At 36.0% G+C, this 20016-nt stretch overlaps 2 protein-coding genes and 1 long non-coding RNA gene across 4 annotated transcripts; 1 reads left to right on the top strand and 2 right to left on the bottom strand.

The window, feature by feature from the left end:
• The first annotated feature begins 6948 nt into the window (after positions 1-6948).
• LOC310730717 lies at positions 6949-8116 on the top strand. Its single transcript, XR_014534926.1, has 2 exons — positions 6949-7035; positions 7072-8116. It is a non-coding gene; the product is annotated as an uncharacterized lncRNA (long non-coding RNA).
• zdhhc18a (zDHHC palmitoyltransferase 18a) lies at positions 7415-15011 on the bottom strand. 2 transcript variants are annotated; one of them, XM_083547177.1, is made up of 10 exons: positions 13936-15011; positions 13204-13364; positions 12955-13104; positions 12642-12779; positions 12233-12284; positions 11812-11914; positions 11573-11685; positions 11374-11476; positions 10614-10680; positions 7415-9882 (listed from the first exon to the last, which is right to left on the bottom strand). In XM_083547177.1, exons 1-9 carry the CDS (start codon positions 14175-14177, stop codon positions 10639-10641), a joined length of 1104 nt encoding a protein of 367 aa, XP_083403303.1. In that variant the 5' UTR covers positions 14178-15011; the 3' UTR covers positions 7415-9882; positions 10614-10638. The 2 variants fall into 2 exon arrangements, with proteins under 2 accessions (XP_083403303.1, XP_083403302.1); XM_083547176.1 differs by lacking the exon at positions 10614-10680.
• Positions 15012-16232: 1221 nt separating this feature from the next.
• Positions 16233-19090, bottom strand: pigv (phosphatidylinositol glycan anchor biosynthesis, class V). Its single transcript, XM_083547004.1, has 3 exons — positions 18691-19090; positions 17024-18169; positions 16233-16739 (listed from the first exon to the last, which is right to left on the bottom strand). Exons 1-3 carry the CDS (start codon positions 18778-18780, stop codon positions 16443-16445), a joined length of 1533 nt encoding a protein of 510 aa, XP_083403130.1. The 5' UTR covers positions 18781-19090; the 3' UTR covers positions 16233-16442.
• Between the last annotated feature and the right edge of the window lie 926 nt (positions 19091-20016).

The raw sequence follows: 20016 nt of genomic DNA, 5'->3' as shown, positions 1-20016 counted from the left end.
TTAAGTTTAAGCATAAAATTCATCGTCTGCCTTAATAATAAAAAATAATAATTAACGACAATAAGGCCAATGTTGCCACATAAGTGTGTGGTCCAAATCTTGATAGTTAGTTGGAAAGGTCTTTACAGAGTTTGCAAAGTTTTACAGAGACTGATAAGCCATGAATAGAAAGACATGGCTTTTTCCACTCAAGATAAATTCTCAACTGTATTTTCCATTATGAATTTATGTGCACTGATTTTTATTGTTTAGAGTTTTATTTTTATGTTTAACAGCACAACTGTTAAATTTCACATCAGCACAGAGAGCATACGATCAGTGCAAAAAGTTTGGCTGCCAAAGGATATTATAAGCCACATTTTGCATCAAGACGCATGACTTTATACACAAGTGCATTATTTATGTTAAATTTATATTTAAGTTATGTTTTTTCTTTTCAAATTTCACTAGAGAGTGTACATTTAGCCTTTATAACAAAAGCACTGTATAATGAAAGAGCATATACATATCACAGCATGCGTTTTTATTGCACAGGCTTTACTAGAGTATAAACTACAGATAATAGTCGGTTGACTGACTAATAACTAACCACTTACAATAATTTGCAAGCGCAAATTATAAAATGTGTTATTATTAAATGTCCTCAATAAAGCTTAATGCAGCTGTATGTGTCATGCATTGGCCTTTCCTTAATATAGTGGTTCTCACTGAAGTCCCAGCTATATATTTTTTTTTCAGAAGCTGACCTGGATTATTTATAAAATGCCTATAACATTTTTTGTAATAATTCACTAGTATGTTTAACTATAAATATTTACTTTATTAATATATATAAAGTAAATATTCTTTTATTCGCTGTTTTATAGCTTTTTAATCTAGGGCAGATTAGTGTTAACCAATATAAGCATCTTTTGGATACCAGAAAGAAGCCGCCACCATCAGTGGCCTGTACAGCTGAAGATATGCAGCACCTTTTTCACAGATGTACATAAAAAAACCCTGCCATGTGGCAAGCAGGCAGTGTGGGAGAAAAAACCAATGGCCTGAGCTGAACTAGAGTGCATTTAAGACCACAGAATAGACATATTTGGAATTTTTATAAATAAAGACTCTATAAAAAATAGTTAGAAACTGAACTGTGATTTTTTTTAGAACTTAGTGCAAACTGTGGCATTTTACCTGTTAAAACTTTTCCTATTCGGTCAAAAAACAAAATTTTTATAAGTATGAATACTCGTACACACTACCCAATACAAGATATTTTGATGTCAGAGAAACAAAAAATGATGACTATTAACGCTACCATTTCAAAAAGCTTTTATATGTTGAAAGAAGTGATCGTTTGATGTATTTTTTGCACTTTAATATAATTACTCAAGTGGATTTGACAAGTGGTGCTACAAGAACTTGTAGAATTTTCACAGAACTAAAGTGAAGAAATGTATGAAGATTTTATATCATGGTGCCAAATAAAGTGGATACTGTAATAAATTAATACTCATTTATACATTCAGTTCTTATTCATAGTGACAGTGAATAAACATAGATGGATATAATGAGAGTGCTCTGCTTCAAACTCATCTGGGAGCAGCATTTAAAACTGAGGAGGAGGTCAGTGTGTTTTGCATAATGAATCAGGACAGACCATTAGTTTGTTGTTGAAATCATTTTTACCAGTTATGACAACGCAATGACTCAGGAATACATTTCTTTCGTGAGAGTGGAATAACTCAGTAAGAGGTCTGTTGTATGTGAATACTTTATTGCAGAAGCTATTTAGTTTGTGGCACACCCAACTGTGTGGCTTACATTGTACATTTCGGTTTGAACTTAAACTTCTTTTTTAGATTTGGTTTTATAATAAAATGCTGTAAAACATATTTAATATTTCATACCAGCAGCATACACAGAAGCCTTTATTATCTCAATAACTCATAAGTAGCTTTTGTGTGAGTGCACAGATATGAAATAAGTTTCAGTTTTACATTTAACTTATGTCACTGTAATTAACTACTAATTTATTCTGGATAATTTTAACTGGTATTTACAGTAAGCAATAATAAAGTAATAGATTGCTAATTCATTAAAGTAAAAAGGTATATAACTCCAGAAGCTACTAGCTTGTACTAGTTAAGTAATTGATAATGGGTTATTATGTGCTTGCAGACCATTATTCCTAGTGAAGAACACTACAATCTTTTGGGCATTACCATCATTAACTCTGAAGGAAGGACATGGTAACACTTCTTATTTATGACACATAAAGATTTACAATAGAGGGAAAAGAAAAAAGAACCCCGGTGAATATTGGGTCTGTTGACATCTGCCCTTTAAGCACATCATTTCTTGTTCATATTTTTCAAGGATTAACAAAATTATATTGTATATAGTTGCTTCTTGTTCATAGTAAACTACCTAAATGTTTTTTTTTTTTTACTGAATATTTACCCAATATTTCCTAGTAGTTAATATTAGTGACTTGGGGGTTAATGTGCCATTCAATCAATCATAATTATCCCCTGTGAGTAATTGAACACTACAGATTGTATATTTTATGGGAAATACAAACAATTTAGCAGGATAAGTATTTCCTGGATCCCTACAGGGTTTTTCTTTCAAGCGGTAGACACTGATATACTATGTTATAAATTAAACTTATTTACACTTTATGTGCAGTGTTGCACTCATGACCTAAGAATCAGTATAGTTTACAGCAATGTAGAGAACAAAAATATGATTCTCTTTGATTTACTGAGCTCCCAGGAGGGGGGGCTTCACATCAGGGCATATGAAATAGGGCTGTTCAAAACAAGAAATATAACTTTTAAACTGTTTATCGCTTCTCGCTTTTGAGGAAAAATAGCTCAGCATAGAGTGGGAATAATCTCAATATTATAAGAGAGCCCTGGTGTAAACAGCAGTATTGTGTACAAGGGAAGCTGTGTGCAGCATATTTTAGGAGTTAAGATTTGCTGTGCTTTGTGCAGATATTGTGCTTTCTGTGGAAGTGATGATTTTAAAATATTTTAGTTGTATTCTGTCTTGAAAAAAACAGGAATCATTGCACTGTGGGGTCCATCAAGCTTGTTTTTTCCCCCCCTACACATTAGTGTGTGCTTTGACTCTGGCCCACATTGTTCTCTAAAGCAACACAGTTAATGTCTCTGGTCTTTCTTATAGTTCATAAAACTGACTATTGTGTCATCCACTATTTTATTTACATTTATATCTGTATATAATTATTTAGAAACAAGTAGAGCTTAATATGAGTAAACCTTAAAGTTAACTAACATGGCTTTAAAGTTTCTATGGCAACAACATTGTTTGGATGACGTCAGTGGAGCACGATTTTCCTTTCTGAATTGTATACAGACAGTATACTTGTTCTGCTTAGCATTTGATAAGATGCAGGAACTCTTATTTGCCATCTGACTCTAACTGCTCAATCTCTGGAACAGACTTATGTAAACTGAGCCCTACCTGTGACGCAAATACACAAAGTCCTCGCTACCTGTTAACTGAGAAGCCTTATAGTGGCAGGCAAACAATGAAAACTAAACATCTCCTTTGCTCCAATGCTCCAGGACCAGACAACTAGATTTTTTTATAGATAGATTTCACAGAGTGATCCTATATACCAGAGAGTGGGATATCTAATTTCTCACTCTTCACAGTATACACAAACCTAAATATAAAATGTATATAAAAGTACACAAAGGAACTGGCTAGCCCTAAAAAGTCACTCTAAAAAACAAAGGGGTTATACTATTCTCTCTTTTTTTACCCTTTCTGTTTTTTTTTTTCTCTCTGTTTGTTTTTGCCCTGTGTCACAGAAAACAGGGTGCGTCAGGCAGGCCATATTATGTACTTATCATTACAGCTAGATGTGACGTATGACTGAAAGCCTGTAAAATGATCAGTTATTAATCTGCAAATGTCATTTTTAGATCAACACTGATTAAAAATCAAAATCAAAAGAAAGGGCTGTAAATGTATTGTTAGATAACGATTGTGAAATAAGAGTAAAGATTTATTATAAGGTGACGAGACACTTTTTTTTTATATATATATATATATATATATATGTTTATTTAATATTCTTTTTAAACTGAAATCAAAGTTTTTGTATACAGTGCCAATCATTAGTTATCTGGTTGTCCTTTCCATTTCTTGTAATGTATATAAATCTACATACAGTTACATATATCATTACATAACATCATTGATTTAAACAATTGAACAAGGTGGGTACTTCAGGTAAATTTGTAAACCAGTCGAAACGAGTATTTCTTTAAATAGAATTTCACATCTTTAATGGGACCTTCTTATTTACACAGTAATCTTTAATTCAGTACCACTGCTTCTACATCTGCCTCTTCAATTAATGTGATTACTACATGCCAGAAAAATAAAGCTATTTTCTTTTTACCAGTCTTGTTAGCAAAACTTATAAGATGTTTACAACCAGGTACATCATATATATTTTATATTAAAGTAAAGCTTTTGATCTATATGTGGATAGCACAGTCACTTCCATTCAGGCATTTGTAGAACAGAGCAATTCCTGTTTCTATATATCCAAGTGCTTTACTGGCAGAGAACAGATCAGTAAAAATGTCTTCCAGGCTTAGAATGGGTAGTGGTTGTGTAAGGTAATAAAATCCTGTGAAAGGAGCATAAAGTCATCACTGTGACCCATTTTCATCACCCACTGATGTGAAGCTAATATGAGAGAAAGAAAATATGAGTGTAGTTTAACCAAATTGCACAGCACAGAGCCCAGGTTCGTTGAAGAAACAACCACTCAACAAAAGTTGACACATTTACTTCCTTGTGTGCCAGCACCTATTCTCAGTAATACAGCAGAGTAAAGTTTAGAATGCTGTAGTAGGCTGAATGGAATGCATGAAAAGTCATTTCTAGGAAGTCAATAGGGAGTCAGTGAAGCCCAGCACTGCAGGCAATACAAAGTTTTTATTTGTTGTTAGTACACACTTCATTCTTCACTTTGGAGACACTGAGACAAACAGAGCTTAAAAAATATATTGAATTAAATGCTTTCAAGTAAATTCAGTAATCTGTTTTATTCCAAGCTTCATTACCTCTCCCTATGTTTACATATGACAATACAAACACTGTAAAATAACATGTAAAAAGTCCTGTAAGAGAACAGATATTGCACAGTTCCTGTGCTTCACTCTTATGAAGCAGCATATATGTCTATCGGCCTTCACTCAAGATGATAGTGCAGGACATCCTGTTTCACTGACGAAGAAAATGATTTTAAATAATCTTCTGTAGGTGATTCCTTATTCTTACAAAATGTTTGCATGTCTGCTAATCACGAAGCACTGAAAACAACAATCTCAGGTCTGATGGTATAAAGAATGTTTATAGCCACAATCTTATCAGCTAGTTTTTTTTTATTGTGGTTGCATAAACACTGCATTATCAACAGACTATCTATTATGTAACAGCTTGACATATTTTATACAATGTAGTGACTCCATCAGCTTCTGTATCTCTGAATGAATTTCAAACAACAAAAATATACAGGTCATTCTGTGGCAAGACGGGTAAGCGTAGTCCATCAAGCTGTACACATAAGAGTAACGTTTGTATAGGATGAACTTTCAACCATGACAGTTATAAGCCACTAGGTTCTTTTGCATCTGGCCTTCATTAATAATTTACTACATTTCAGGGGTTTCTAAAATATATGGAGTCTTGTAAAAAATATATTGTAGTGCTCCAGAATGATTGGCAAACTTATTAATGAGAATTAATACAATATTCAAATTTTTTTTTTCCTCAAAATAACCAGAGTATTGCTGCCGTCTAGCCTGTTGTCTCTCTCAAGATGTTAAGATATTAAGATATTAGTATAGACAATGCTTTCAACGATGAAAATATTGTTTGGGTTTTATTCTGAATTTATCCCGAGAACACTGGAAGGAAGTCCAGAATGCAAGTTTGAATTGGATGCCAGTCCATTTTAGACAGATACCACTTTGCAGTCCATTTAGGCAGCATGTTTTGTTATGAAAACTACATGTGTATTTGAAAAAGGAAAACTGAGATGTGATTCGGCAGGTCTGCTGTATTACAGCAGCTGAAAAAAGAAAAAAAAGAAAAGCTGAACGTTTAGCCAATAATTATCACCTGAATAATTATTTGTCTTAAAACAAGACCGAAACCTTCACCTTTGAACAGCACGTTGTAGAATGTGTGGGTGGTCTTTACAAACCTGAACTTACCAGATCATTCTGGTCAAAACCTGTGTACGTGTACTCCAATTCGTCAAGACATGATCAAAGAAACAAAAAATATTTTTTATTTTTTATTTTTTTTGGGGGGGGGGGGTGTACAAATGTAAAATTTGATGAACAAAATTTTCCAGTGCTCGGGGTTTTTTTGTGCTGAGCAATAGTTTATTAGGTCTATCTGATCTTAGACATTTGTAAGCTGGGATCTGTTAAGGATGTGAGCTCACACATGGTGACTGCTACTAATCATGCACATAGAGGCCTGTGCAGGCATTATATCATGCAAGAACACAAAATAACTCTTACCTTTAACTAATCTAATCCAATACCTGCCAGGCTTCAGATCCAATTACAAATGATGAGCCATGTAGGACAGGCAAGTCCATAACATGCAAATCCCTCTACACTGTGGCTTACCTTCATCCCACAACCTGCCTCAAATATTGTTTAGAACATACTGTTTGCAAGATTGAGGACAAAACTAATATCTAATATCAGAGATGGCTATTACATTAAAAGGTGATGACTTTGTTTGTGCCACACCTGGATATTACTTCTGAAGTACTGCGTTTTAAGAAATACTTGTTAAACCTGCTTGTTAATGTACTTATAGCAATAGAGCAGACTGTCATACTGTAGCAGAGGTTGCAAAACCAGATGAAAGTAGAAACCAGCCAAATCATTTTATAATATATTCCTAATCCTTAGAAAATATTTAGGATTTACAGGGGCCATTACAGTGTGACCTAAGGAAATAAACTGTCAGCATGTAAATTTTGAGTTTATGACATGAGGATTTTAAAAGTATCCTTTTCTTGACAAATTGTACTGCAGGAAAACACTTAAATCTTGAGTCATAAGCATCCTGTTCAATCATTTCTACAATTTAATTTCACTCCTTTGCTGTTCAATACATTTGTTTTTATTAAAACATACAAAGGCAAACAGACATATAAAAGAATGAGGAATAAATACCATTTAAACATTCCTCTTTTTTGATGGTAAGACCGGAACCTGGCAAAGAACCAGCACTGTGTGTGTCAGACTTAAGTAGAAGAGCCTGTTGCTTTAGAGAGATATTTATCAGGTACACGCTAAATTTGGAAGAAAGAGAGAGAAAAATAATAATAATAAAATAAAATGTAAAAAAATGGCATAGCTGTTTTTGTTGCTCTTTTACTCATCGCTTCATCATAGACTTAATGTGATGAATCTTGTTGATTGGAGAACAGAAATCATACAGCAGTGCAGTACAAGGATGTTTTGAAATTCATGTGCCTGAAATTAGGACACAATACTCAAGCCAGAACAAGACAAGCCAGAAAAGGCATTTGTTTAAAGTAAAGGATAAATGTGCCCTCTAGTGTTGACAACCAGGTTTCTGGAACTGATCAAAGAGTATCCTAAGTGATGACTGATGAACATTAACTTCCTCATACAACTGCACATATAATACAAATAAATACAAATGTTTGTGTTTTTTAAGGGAAGGGGTTCAAATTTAATGAACTTTGTTTACTACTGGTTACTGCTCTTTTTAAAATCTTAGCATGTAGAAATGTTTTGCCCTCTCTTTACTTAACGACATTTGTTTACATGTGCTTAAGACTGTTGTGCAGTACTGTATACAGTAATGGAACAATCACTTTAACAGTATTGTCAATGAACACTGGCTTGTGTGGTTTTCGAAAAATAATGTAAATAAATACAACACACATTCTTACAGTCCCAGGTTCAGCCAAGTGTTAAGTTTCATAAAACCTACAGTAATGATAATGTCAGCATGCTCACATGACAACTCACATTTGGACATGTTTCACTTCTGTTAAAGCATAAAAAAAAAAGAAAAACAATAGCTGCCAGCATGTTTTCTACGTTGTCGGTCTCCTCGGCATGAATTTCCTCAATTAGTGGTGAATTCCAGCTAAGTTGCTCTCAAAACTGTTCTGCTTTGCTTTGAAACAATAGTTATCTCAGGTAATTTCAGAGCCCCATCCAATTGAAATAATTGATTTGTCTGACTCTTGTTAAATCAACACTTCCATTTGTATTCTTCTTACTAACTTATCCCTGAAATGAATACCAATGGTGTAGCAAAATGTAAAAAATTAAGATTTCTATGAACCAACATTACAAAGTCATACTCTTGTCAACCACCAAACAAATCTTTAGACAGCGATGCTCAAACTCGTCTGCATGTGCTCAGGGTACACCAACCTAAACATTTAGTGGACACTGTTTACATGTTTAATGAAATGTATAGAAAAGCATTAACAAATGCACACACAGTCAGCATTATTTAACATTCTCTTTGCATCGAAATGAAGTCCCAGCTTTCAAGGACAGTTTCACTGCACCTCTTTACAATCAATACACTGTACTGAGCAGCACACTGAAATAGTCCACTCTTGACTTTTTTTTTTTTTTTTTTTAATATTAAGACTTGGATCAAGAACATGGTTGGTAAAGTGAATGTTACTTCCTCAGTATGCTACTTTAGTCCAACCACATGCTGCAAGGTTTATATAGCATTCTAAATAGAGAAACAGCTCTCCCATTCCACTTTTTGTGTTACTGGTGGTAATATTGAAGGAGCCCACTCTTATTTCTGCAACTACTCCACTGCTAAATTTAAAAGGTCTGAAAACCACTTCCTATCATTCCAGAGCTTAAATAAGTGACCAACAATTTACCAACAACCACAAACAGCCTTTAGGGCTCTCACAATACATACTTGAACACTCATCCACTCAGTTGATTGTTTACAAATTAAATTTGATTATTTGTTCCTTTCGGTGTTTCATAGCTCATAATGGTTATACATGTGAGGCCTGTTTGTGCAGCACACGTCAGGAGACTTCTCTTACACAACTCTGAACTTTAAACAAAAGTCACTGCTATGAACGCAAGTCAATGGGTAAATCTTAAATATTTCTCAAGGCTTAGTGGAACCAAACACAGCTGTGCACAGTGTGGAGAGAACAGGAAACGGCCCCTTCTTGTCAAATGAGTATTGTACTTCTTACTATTCCCACTCTGTAGATGAAACAGAGACCCAAAATGAATCATAAATCAATCTTCTGTTTGCAATTTTGTCAAATAGTTTTTTAGTCCAATGGGCTATTTTCTTTTTTTTTTTTTTGTTTAGAGACAGTATGACCCCTGAGAACTTCCTGAGCAAAATGCCATCTGTTTAACAGAGCATGAATATTCTCAGTCTAGTGAGTGAATGGGGGTCGGGTGCTCTGCCTGTCTGCTGGGGCTGGTGCAATTGGACTCAGGTCAGTGGGCGTAAGCCCATGTCAGACACGTCGCTGAGAATGAGAGAACTATGGCTCACAGAGTAGGATGAAAGATGAATGCTGAGTGCCTGGGCATCCTGTTTGGATGACTTGCTCATTAGCTGAGAGCAGGTCTTGTCTGTCTCATGGTTTTTCTGTCTTCCAAAGCAGCTGGTTGAAGGCCTACCAGATGATGACTTGAGAGTGCTTGAGACAGCAGTTAGCAGATTCTCCTGGGTCACTGGAGTGGTCTTGGGTGTGGCTGAACTGCAGCTGCTCATGACCACTGAGGAGTGAGAAACTGATTCCAAAATTTCCTTGGCACCTTGTGTGCACTGCACACAGAAAAGACAGGTACAAAGAGGGGGAAAAAGCAAAAACAGATTTTGTTATTTGTATAATGTTCAATGACCGCAACTAAATACGCACTAAAAACCTGAAGAAAGCATCATGATACAGATGAGGCATTATAGCAGCTACGTTAGGGTACATTTCTGTACAGAAAACAGTTTCCCTAGGGTCACTAAAGGATTAAATGTTGACCTAGTTTAAATCAGCAAAAGCAACCAACATATGAAGGAAAGAAATACAAGAGTATGAAAGTGAGCTCCAAGCTGTGAAACCCAAGCTGCCCTGCCAATATAAAAAAAAAAAAAAAAGAGAGTACACTGAGCATGGTAACAGAATACAAGTAGTTGGGGGAAAAATATTATGAACCTGGGTGTGCCTGTGAGAGTATCACAAGAAGTAAAAAAAACATGGAAGTGCAAACATGTAGTAGAAGAAAACAAACATGTCCCTGTTAGCGATTTCATTTTCATGTAAGCTTAAGCAATGTGGAACACATTTAAGTCTTGAAAAACCGCTGCTTGAACACACACACGATCAACAGACAGAAATATTAGAAGTTAAGGACGGACATTCAGAGTAAATGCACAGACAGCTAAACATGAAGTGAAGCAAGTGGATGTTGAAATTAATTTTTAAACATAGGAGATGATGTTTAGGTCATGAGAGAAGGAGGTGGCAACAATTGCATGCAGAAAGTCTCGGAACACACTCTTACCCTCCAAACTCAGATCTGCCAGCCATCAGGCAGTGCATGAGACAGCAAATTCCTGACAGTTCCCTTCCTGTTGAAATCAGCTCATTTCATTACAAATTGCAGGGATAAAGATCTAATCAGGGGGGGTCCCAAAATTGGAAAGGCACATTTTTTATACAGTGGTAACTGTACATGTAGTACAAGAGATCCGAGAAAAAAAAAGTACTCATTTTGAAACGACTATACAGACATGTAATTTGGTGGAGTTAAAGATATTAAATGGAAACCACGACAAAAACGTCTTAAACTGAACTGGAATAAAATCTAAAATTAAAAAGGACATACTTGTCCTTAAGGGTGTAAAAGTCATTTACTTTGCACAAAACAAAATGACATTTACTGAACAGTGTTATTTGAGCCCTGGACAATCAATTTTTCCACAACTACATAAAATTCATCTTTGAGAGAAAAATTCTTGAAAGTTAGTTGACCGTTGTTGTGAGTGAACAGCTTCTAAGTGACACGTATTTTGATTACACATAGCTTTCAATCTTAGGGAGACATGTAACTATGATCATTTGCTTTTTTTTGGTTCTGACAAGCACCATTTTATGAGGGGTTCTAAGAACACCTGATTTAACAAGATACAGCTGAAAAGTTGAAGGTTTGGTGCCGATCATTTCTTTTCACATCAGCCAGCACAATGAAAACAAGCATTTACAGGACGCACACGAGGGTAGATAAACGAGTTTTATAAACCGCCTCTAGATGGCACTCTTACCATGTTGCTGTCATTCTTTGCCATAAAAGGATGGAGCTCAGTTTCAGATGTGACTGGTTGAGGGATTACATCTGGAGGTAAAAACCCTCTTCTGTCAATTAAGCTGAAACGCATCATCACACTTATGTTAGCATAAATGACAGCAACATAAAATCTAGTACAGTATGTGTTTTGAATGTTATTCTAATACTTAACTGACCTGGGAGGCATTGGACCACACAGAACCACACAGCAGTTAGTGAAGATACTGTTATAGCTGTAAGGGTTCCCAGATTCTTCCACACCTCTTTTACTTGACCAAGAGCCCTTAATCTGAGAAGTTAAATAACAGGGAAATTTGTTAAGCTGCATTTTATGGAGTAATAAACAGTCTAGCAAAATGTGTGGTTTTGTACCAAAAAAAAATTGCAATGCTTTGGATTTTTTAACAACACTTACATCTTCATTGGTTGTGAGGTTAGAAGCCACTAAGTAGGTATGGAAGCCAGACAGACCCAGGATAGACCAAATGGAGAAGAAACAAACAACTAGTTCCACAACATTACCCGGGGTGTTAAGGTTTACCAGTGATAGAAGTGATATCTCCACTCCCTAAACAAATTACTGTTGCATCCATGATTATCTAGGCATACATAATAATACAGCACAAGCATAAATCATGCAAACAGGTATGCTATAATCAGACAGTGGTAGTACCGTATGGGGAGGAAGGGGAGTAATTATTGTATAGCCCAGAGCTGTGACTGAACCAATTTTAGATGAATGGGATTATGATTACAAGAAGAATTGGTAGGCTGTGATTCTGGAGACATGTGAATCACCCATGTTCATAAATGAGGTATTGAGACAGAAAGGATATCTGGCAGGACTCTCCTGTAAGGCTTGTACGAAGCCTTTCCCTTCTTGTGATCCTGTAGATAGATTTTTTCAGAGCAATATTCACACTGTAGTAATACAATTACTGTAGTTGCATGTTTGTGTGTTACATTTGGTGAATTATTGCTTTCATTTCCCCATGAAACCAATCAAATGCTCACAAATGCCTTTGTACCTCTTGTATGCAAACATTGGATAAATTAATATCTGACTGTATGACTCCACCTGCTGGTAATCTGATGTTAGTGCATATTTAGAGAAGTGGATTTGACCCAATACAAATATTTGTTCAATAACATTATAAAAACTACCCATGAGGATAAGTCAGCTTTGGATTATTACTTGAAAAACATTATAACATACAGAGTCATAATATATGCTATTCGACTTACGTAATGTGAGGTGAGTGATCACACAGCCAAAGATGAAGGAGATAAGAAATGACAATGAAACTATAAAAGTGTAAAAAAAGCGGTAGTTGCGCTTTCCAACACAATTTCCCACCCATGGGCAGTGGTGGTCAAAGCGCTCTGTATGGGGAAATCAATCACAGGCCTTTGCATTACAATTAATTCCAGATATATACACAATTATACCAAGTAATTGATCTGTTTGCTTTAAAGTTGTACAGTTTAAAAAAAAAAAAAAAAAAAAAAAAAGATACTGATCACTAATACAATTACAGACATAAAAAGAAAGCCTTACCTACACAGTTGTCACACAGACTACAATGTGAAGTACGAGGTGGACGGAACATTTTGCAGGTGAAACAGTATTTGAGTTTGACCAGCTGTCCGTTTATGAGGATCTCTTTAGTTCGAGGTGGTGGTCGATATGTAGCTGACCCACAATTATCTAAGAATATAAACAGCATATTACAGAACCACATATTACAGACAATACAACAACTATAAATCAACATGTCTAACATTTAAAACTCACAACTATTTTTACCTATTTGATGCTCAATATCAGCAGCTTCATCTGGTAAAGCCCTGGGTAAAATCCCAGGGTCGGTAAAACTGGTGCGAAGTAGTGTGATGATCACAAGGAGAAAAAGCAATCCAGCAATCACCGGGATGCAGATGGTTAGGTGAGCCATTAGAAAAGGACAACTATATGCAAAGAAAAAGTAAAACTCAGTTAAGTTATTGAAATGAACAATCAGGCAACAAACTGCTGGATATATTTTCTACTATAGCATCATAACAAAAACAACATGTAGCCTTGCTGCCTCAATCTTGAGCTCAGGTTAGGCTGAAGGTTCTGGGCAGGTTCTCCCTACACTGGTTTCCCTCTTCTCAGAAGAAAAAAAAAAGTCAGTATGTGGACCAGTTATGCCGCAATGAATCTACGTGTGAATGCATTGCGCACTTTGACTGTATTACTGTTTAAATCCTAGGCATCCAGAGATCCAATGCGAGACCCTGACCAGGAAAAATCAAACGATGAAATCAAGCGATTGTCAAAATGTATTATTATATTTCACTAGCAACAGGATAACCTTTCCCTCAATTCTGAGTTGATACTTCTACAAATCTGGAACGGAGTAACTTTTATAGACCTACAAAAGTGCCGTTGGATATGAAAAGTATATTATATTATGAGATATGGTTGTATTTGTTTTGGTACAAATAGCAGTCAATTATGACATGCCTGAATGAACAAAAGGTCAAAAGTACTCACTCAAATATAAAGAATAAGGTAGTGGTGAGGACAATAAGGCTGAGGGTCAGCGGCAGCACACCGCACTGTTGGGCCACGATGATCCGTCCGTTACAGTAGAAGCGGTTCTTCCCAGGAAACACTTCCCATTTCCTCCTCGGGGGAAGAAGCTCCTTTCTGGTGTGTGTCAGGGTGGAAGCTGGTGTAGATGCTGGGGTTCCGAGTGCTCTGGGATCAATTTGTTGGTATTCACAGGTTTTCATTGTAAGCTATTGTGTGCAGTGAATTCAGACAGAGGTAGACGGAGGAGCTAGGAATCAACCACGCGGTGGCGCACTAACGACTTTACCAACTAATATACATAAATGTATTTATAGTTTTTGCCAATATATTTCAATTAATGAAGCATCAGAGTTGGTGTGCAACCGCACAGGTAGCAGAAAATACTAGATTCATTATTAAGACGAGCTCACTGATAACATTACACTCACCTTCATTTACAGGTAGGTGTAGCTACTGTTTAAATCTCCCTGTTATTTAATCAGTATTCACATGATATCGTATGAATTCGTCTTTTATATACTTGATCGAACAGAGATACTAAACACTGATATTATTTAACAAAAGACATAAGTCGATCAGCTACTAGACTAAGCCCGTCTATCCGATTATCCAGAACCAGATCTATTATACTTAGACACATCTGTATGTTGGTGTTAAAAGCTATAATCTAATCACACTATTTTTATTCCGACACATGACATTTTCTGTCACAATAAAAGACATGCTTCCATTATATAACCCTTACGGCCTCTAGCTAGCAAAGCTAGATCATTAGCTAAACCAGTCCAGACATTCCTATGCTAGGCTAGGCTAGGCCTGATGTCTGACAGCCGAGGTTTTGGTTTAGACTCTACCAAGAGATGCTGAAGGCTTGTCGAGCTCCGGGAACGAGCCTATACGGTACAGGTGCTCTGTTTGTCAATACGCGACGGATACGCTTTACGAGGTACATTGACCATAAAACAAACCCTTGTGGTGTTTTTCTTTTTTTTTCTTTTTTTTTACAAGCTTGGTTAACGGCCTGAAGAACAAGACCTCTGATTGGCTAGGAGACCAAACCCTATAACCCGCCTCTGAATGTCTGACCAATGAGGGGTGTTTCCTGGATCATCATCATCATCATCACAAGAGGCGGTGCATAGTTACACTTTTAATTCAATTAGTCATGAATTAATTAATAAAAAAAATTAAAAAAAAAAAAGTATTGCGAGTATATACTTTTTTTTTTAATAAAGGTATATTTGACATCGAACATGATTTCAGCTTTAATTACTTCACAGAAGCCTAGAAGTAATAAAAGATTCGTTTTTATTTTTATTCATTTTCCAATACATAACATTTTAGTCTATATCTCTATAATTAAATTGTGCTAAAAACTACAAATATGCATGTTTGAGAGATGTACTGTTTGTTTTTGTTTTTTTAGATTAGTTTACCACCACCAGGTGGCGCCACAACTCAGGCCAGGCAAATAGCATGACCGTAAATCAAATGAAAGTTGTGGAAGAGATAAACATCTCTTACAATGCACATAAAAAAATATAATAAAAATGTGGTTTTGTTGCAGACTGTTTACCAATTACCCTAAAGATCTAAATGCAGATGTTTCTGTCAGTTCAACAATAATGAACACTCTTCTTAGGTTATTTGGATCTTGCCATCTTGATCTAAAATCAATGTCTTTTGGGCCTGTTCAGCATTTTTATACATACCAGTAACTATTTTTGTCCAGGGCAGGCTGACAGTGGATCGCAAGAATACATCTGGAACACTAGGAGTTAGATAAAAATGGAAAAGTATTCACACGTTTAATCAAACCCAGGGACATTTAAGTGTAGCCAATTCACGTATGGAGAAAACTAGAAAACCTTGAGGAAATCCACATTTTCCCCACATGTAATTAACTGCAGTAGCATTTACTTTTTTTTTTTTCCAAAAATTTGAGAATGTACGTTTATATTTAGCTTGTTTTTGTCATTATTAATCTGTTCAGGGAGGAGGTTTATGGATGTAGTGAGGAAAGACATGCAGGTAGTTGGGTTGAAAGAGGCAGATGTAAAGGAAAGGGGTGGTATGGAGACAGATGATCCACTGTGGCGACCCCTAATGGGAGCAGCCAAAAGCAGAAAAAGAATCTGGAAAATTAACACAAAAACACAGCAAGTAATGTTTGTGGGGCAATGCAACAAATCTATCTATTGAATCCATTGAGATCAATGTTTTTAGTGCACCCACTCTATGTGAAACGCAAGGAATTAAGTAAAAAAAAAATTTATTGCAATAAATAGCCCAAACAATTATGGTCCTCAGTACAACAGCCGACATTTTACATCAAGACCAACATCTTAAAAATAAATTTGTAAAGCAGACCTTCATGAGAATCCACAAACAGAAACTGACTTACTGCAGATGCACAAATGTGGCTCACAAAAAAACCAGAGTCCTTTCATATCCTATCTTTTCAGTCATGTCCAAGGTAGGAAGTTGCAATGCAGAACCAAACCTAACAGCCAATATGAGATGAAGTATCCCAGAATGCATTGGGTGGGAAAGGAGCAAGTCCTCCAGCGCACCAGGAGCTGAGTGATGGGGTTGTTAATGTACATTAGGGAAACCTGACAAATGTGCTGTTCCAAAGTGTTTTGTCTTTGGCCATAAGTCAAGTATTTATCTTCTTTTAATAAGGGTTCGCAGGAAAGAAGTAGGTGACCACTAATCCAATAAATGACTGGCGTAGATGAGGCTAGAAAACGGGTAAGCACCTGGTGGAAACATTTAAACACAATATTATGGTGCAAAATTATGTACTGCATTATGTTTTTACCACTGAGCTAGATGGTATAGTCCAAACAATACAATATTATAGCTACTTTAAAATATCATGAAGAAAATATAAACTTTGGCTGACGATAATAATTTAATGATAGAGACTATGTAGATATATTTGCCAGTTGCCATAAAGAATAAAATAAACAAACAGCCATGTTGGCAAGGCATTCTATATTACTTAAGCCAATATCTACATTTAGGTTTAAAACAAACTTACCTGAACATGCATGCAGAATATGCCGAACGTTAACAATACAGAACAGTGAACGATGTACACAAACACCTTTGGGCAGTAGAGGCCAGTTGGTGGTTTTCCTTCTTTCTTTTCCTTTCCCATCTCCCCCATGCCGAGACACAAACAAAAACGTGGATTAGCTCTTATGTACAGGTATGATGCCAGCGCACCCAGGGTGGCAACTGGAAATGCCAAGAGGAAGTTGGGTATCTGCTTTAACTGGAAATAACGGAGGAAACCGACATCCCAGTAAACATCTTGAATGTAGGAGTAAAGCACTGGAACAGGTTTTATGCACCAGCTTGGTGTTGGCGTTGCTGCATCAGGAACTCTGTATCCTTTCTCCCTGGCCAGGTTGAGTAAAGCAGGAGAAATCTGTTCCTTGGTCAGAGATGGTGCACAGAACGTGTAATAGCCATAAAACTGGAAGAGGCAAAATGGTAGGACAATGACTGTAACATAAATTGGAGATGTAAGCAAAAATCTCAGCGCTGCCTGACTGTAGCGAAAGGCAGATCCTTTGTTAAACACCTGATTGAGACTCCGCTGCAGGGGCAGGTATAACAGAAAGCCAGCATTCACAAGTCCATTTGCACGTGCTGCAGTGGCAAGACCTAGAAGGAGACACGCTTCAATGGTAAAGCCCCTCTCCAATAAGCACAATCCACCAAAGGTGAGAAGTGCAAAAAGACTTTCAGAATAGCCTGCTACCATGAAAACGTTGGCTGGAGTGAGACAGTAGATAAGACTTGAGATCAAGGCAAGCTTTCTGTCCTGTAAAGCCAGACGGCTGAGTCCATAAAGCGCCAGTGCACTCATCACAAAGAGTGTGCTATTAGCTATGGCCACCATCACAAGTAAACGTCCATGTAGTGTAAGAATGGGACTCAGAGGCCAAAGCATGAGGGTCGCTACCGAACGCAGGACCAGTGGAAAGAGTGGGAAGAAAGCAAAGTTGTGCTCATACAAGTAGCCATGCTCTGCGATGAATAGAAAATGTTCAGCATCCCAGCGACCCAAGCCACTGAAGAGCATCTCGACGGCATGGTCCAAGATGAGTGGTTCCTCTGCCCGAGGAGGCCTGAAGGCATCTGCTTGATGATCAGGGATTAGGGCATTTAGCACAGCCTGTATAAAAAGAAAAAGAAGAATAGCAATGGTTTTCCTCAGTTTCCTCTGAATGTAACACATGCAAATACAGTTGCATATTTTTTGTTGTTAGATGGCATATTATTCTGGTTGTACACAAAACAAAACCACGTACATTTATCAGTACACACACCACGTATTAAAATCCTATAGTTTATTTTTTTTATAATGCCCTAAAACGAGGACCAGGCAAAATTTCCTTTTAAAACTACAACTCGTTAAATTTAATTATACTTAATACTAACAATTCTTTTCCCTAATAAACTTTATTTGTTGTTTCTTGGTCACCGTTTTGCTCAAATACAATAGTGTTTATTTACAAATATATAATTATTATATAATTAAACACTATTTGAGAATACACCACCAGACACTATCTTTTTCCAGAAACCTCTGTTGGCTTGATTGCTACAGGTCATCCTATAAATGGAGACTTCCATCCAAAGCTACTCAGTGATCTAATAAACACACAAATTAGGTAAGAAACCGTGATGTCCTACCTGCAAAATTAGTGCCAATACTCGAGTAAAAGCAGCAAACCGCACAATTATCCGTATATCCTTTTTCGCATGAATACCGGAAATCAGCATAATGCACAAATCCTGCTCAGTATTCAGTATTCAGGAGCTCTGCTCAGTATTCAGGAGCTCTGCTCATACTACACACCGAGGATCTATAGGGATTAGTTGACCATAATATTTCCGCCGCATGAGCACATTTTAATGTCCAATAAATATGTAAATAGTCATACAGTTTACCAACGCGGTAAATTCGATAGACACACAAACTGATAAAATTATAATAATAATAACAACAAATATATGTAGAACATTTACAAACAAGTAAAACTAGTCCTGGATTGAATTGGTTGCACTTCCGGTGTGTTATAGAAACAGGTTTTCAAAATAAAAGCAGAATGCGCTGGGGGAAGAAGAACCCAAAGAGCGATTCATCTCTAGACCATCTCGACACAGCACTTAAATTATAACTTAATTAACGAGTTTTTTTTATGAGCTGAGAGGAATTTTAAAAGATGTTAAATTAAATTGGAAACTATTTAGTCATCGGTCATTTTTCTTCTTCTTAGGGATGTTCCTCAAACACTATTAGTGATCATACATTTCCGAATAAGATTATTGTGTATCTATACTTGTGATTGTTAGTTATTTATCAAAGAAAAAAAAAAAAACTCCCTTAATAATAAATATTTGAGAAAATTACCCTGCATCCATTTGTGTAATCAGAGTCTGAAGTGTGTTACTGTTATCTTTCCATAAAAGAAACGCATTTCATTATAAAGCTGCCTGGTTGATTATTTTAGCTTACTGAAGAGTAAAATACAAAGTTCTAAAGCGTACTGCAGATTTTACTGTTTACTCAAAAACTATTTTTGGGCCTTTTTTAAAGCTTATGGCATGTTATTAACCTACAAGTACCTGGTCCTGGAGTTAGCAGTACTGTTCATCTGCTGCTCATCACATTACACAAGAACCACCATACACAAAAACATCATACTGAACATTAATTCATTGTTGATAGAATTTGACTCAAAATAATGTCTGCTTCTAAACACTTCATAATGTGTGTGTGTGTGTGTATGTATATGTATATATATATATATATATATATATATATATATATATATATATATATATATATATATATATATATATATATATATATATATATATCTTGTTTTATCACATGGATTGAAAACATTTCAAGTAGCTCAAAATCATCCATTCGATGTTTTATTTAAAATACTACTCAAATTTATTATTATTTTTTTTTAAATCAAAGTCAATTACCTGCATAAAAAAACCTAA

This window comes from Silurus aristotelis (assembly GCF_946808225.1).
Source record: "Silurus aristotelis genome assembly, chromosome: 1".
Classification (NCBI taxonomy): Eukaryota; Metazoa; Chordata; class Actinopteri; order Siluriformes; family Siluridae; genus Silurus; species Silurus aristotelis.
The sequence above is the reverse complement of the archived record's forward strand: the minus strand, read 5'-3'. Positions and strand labels throughout refer to the sequence as shown.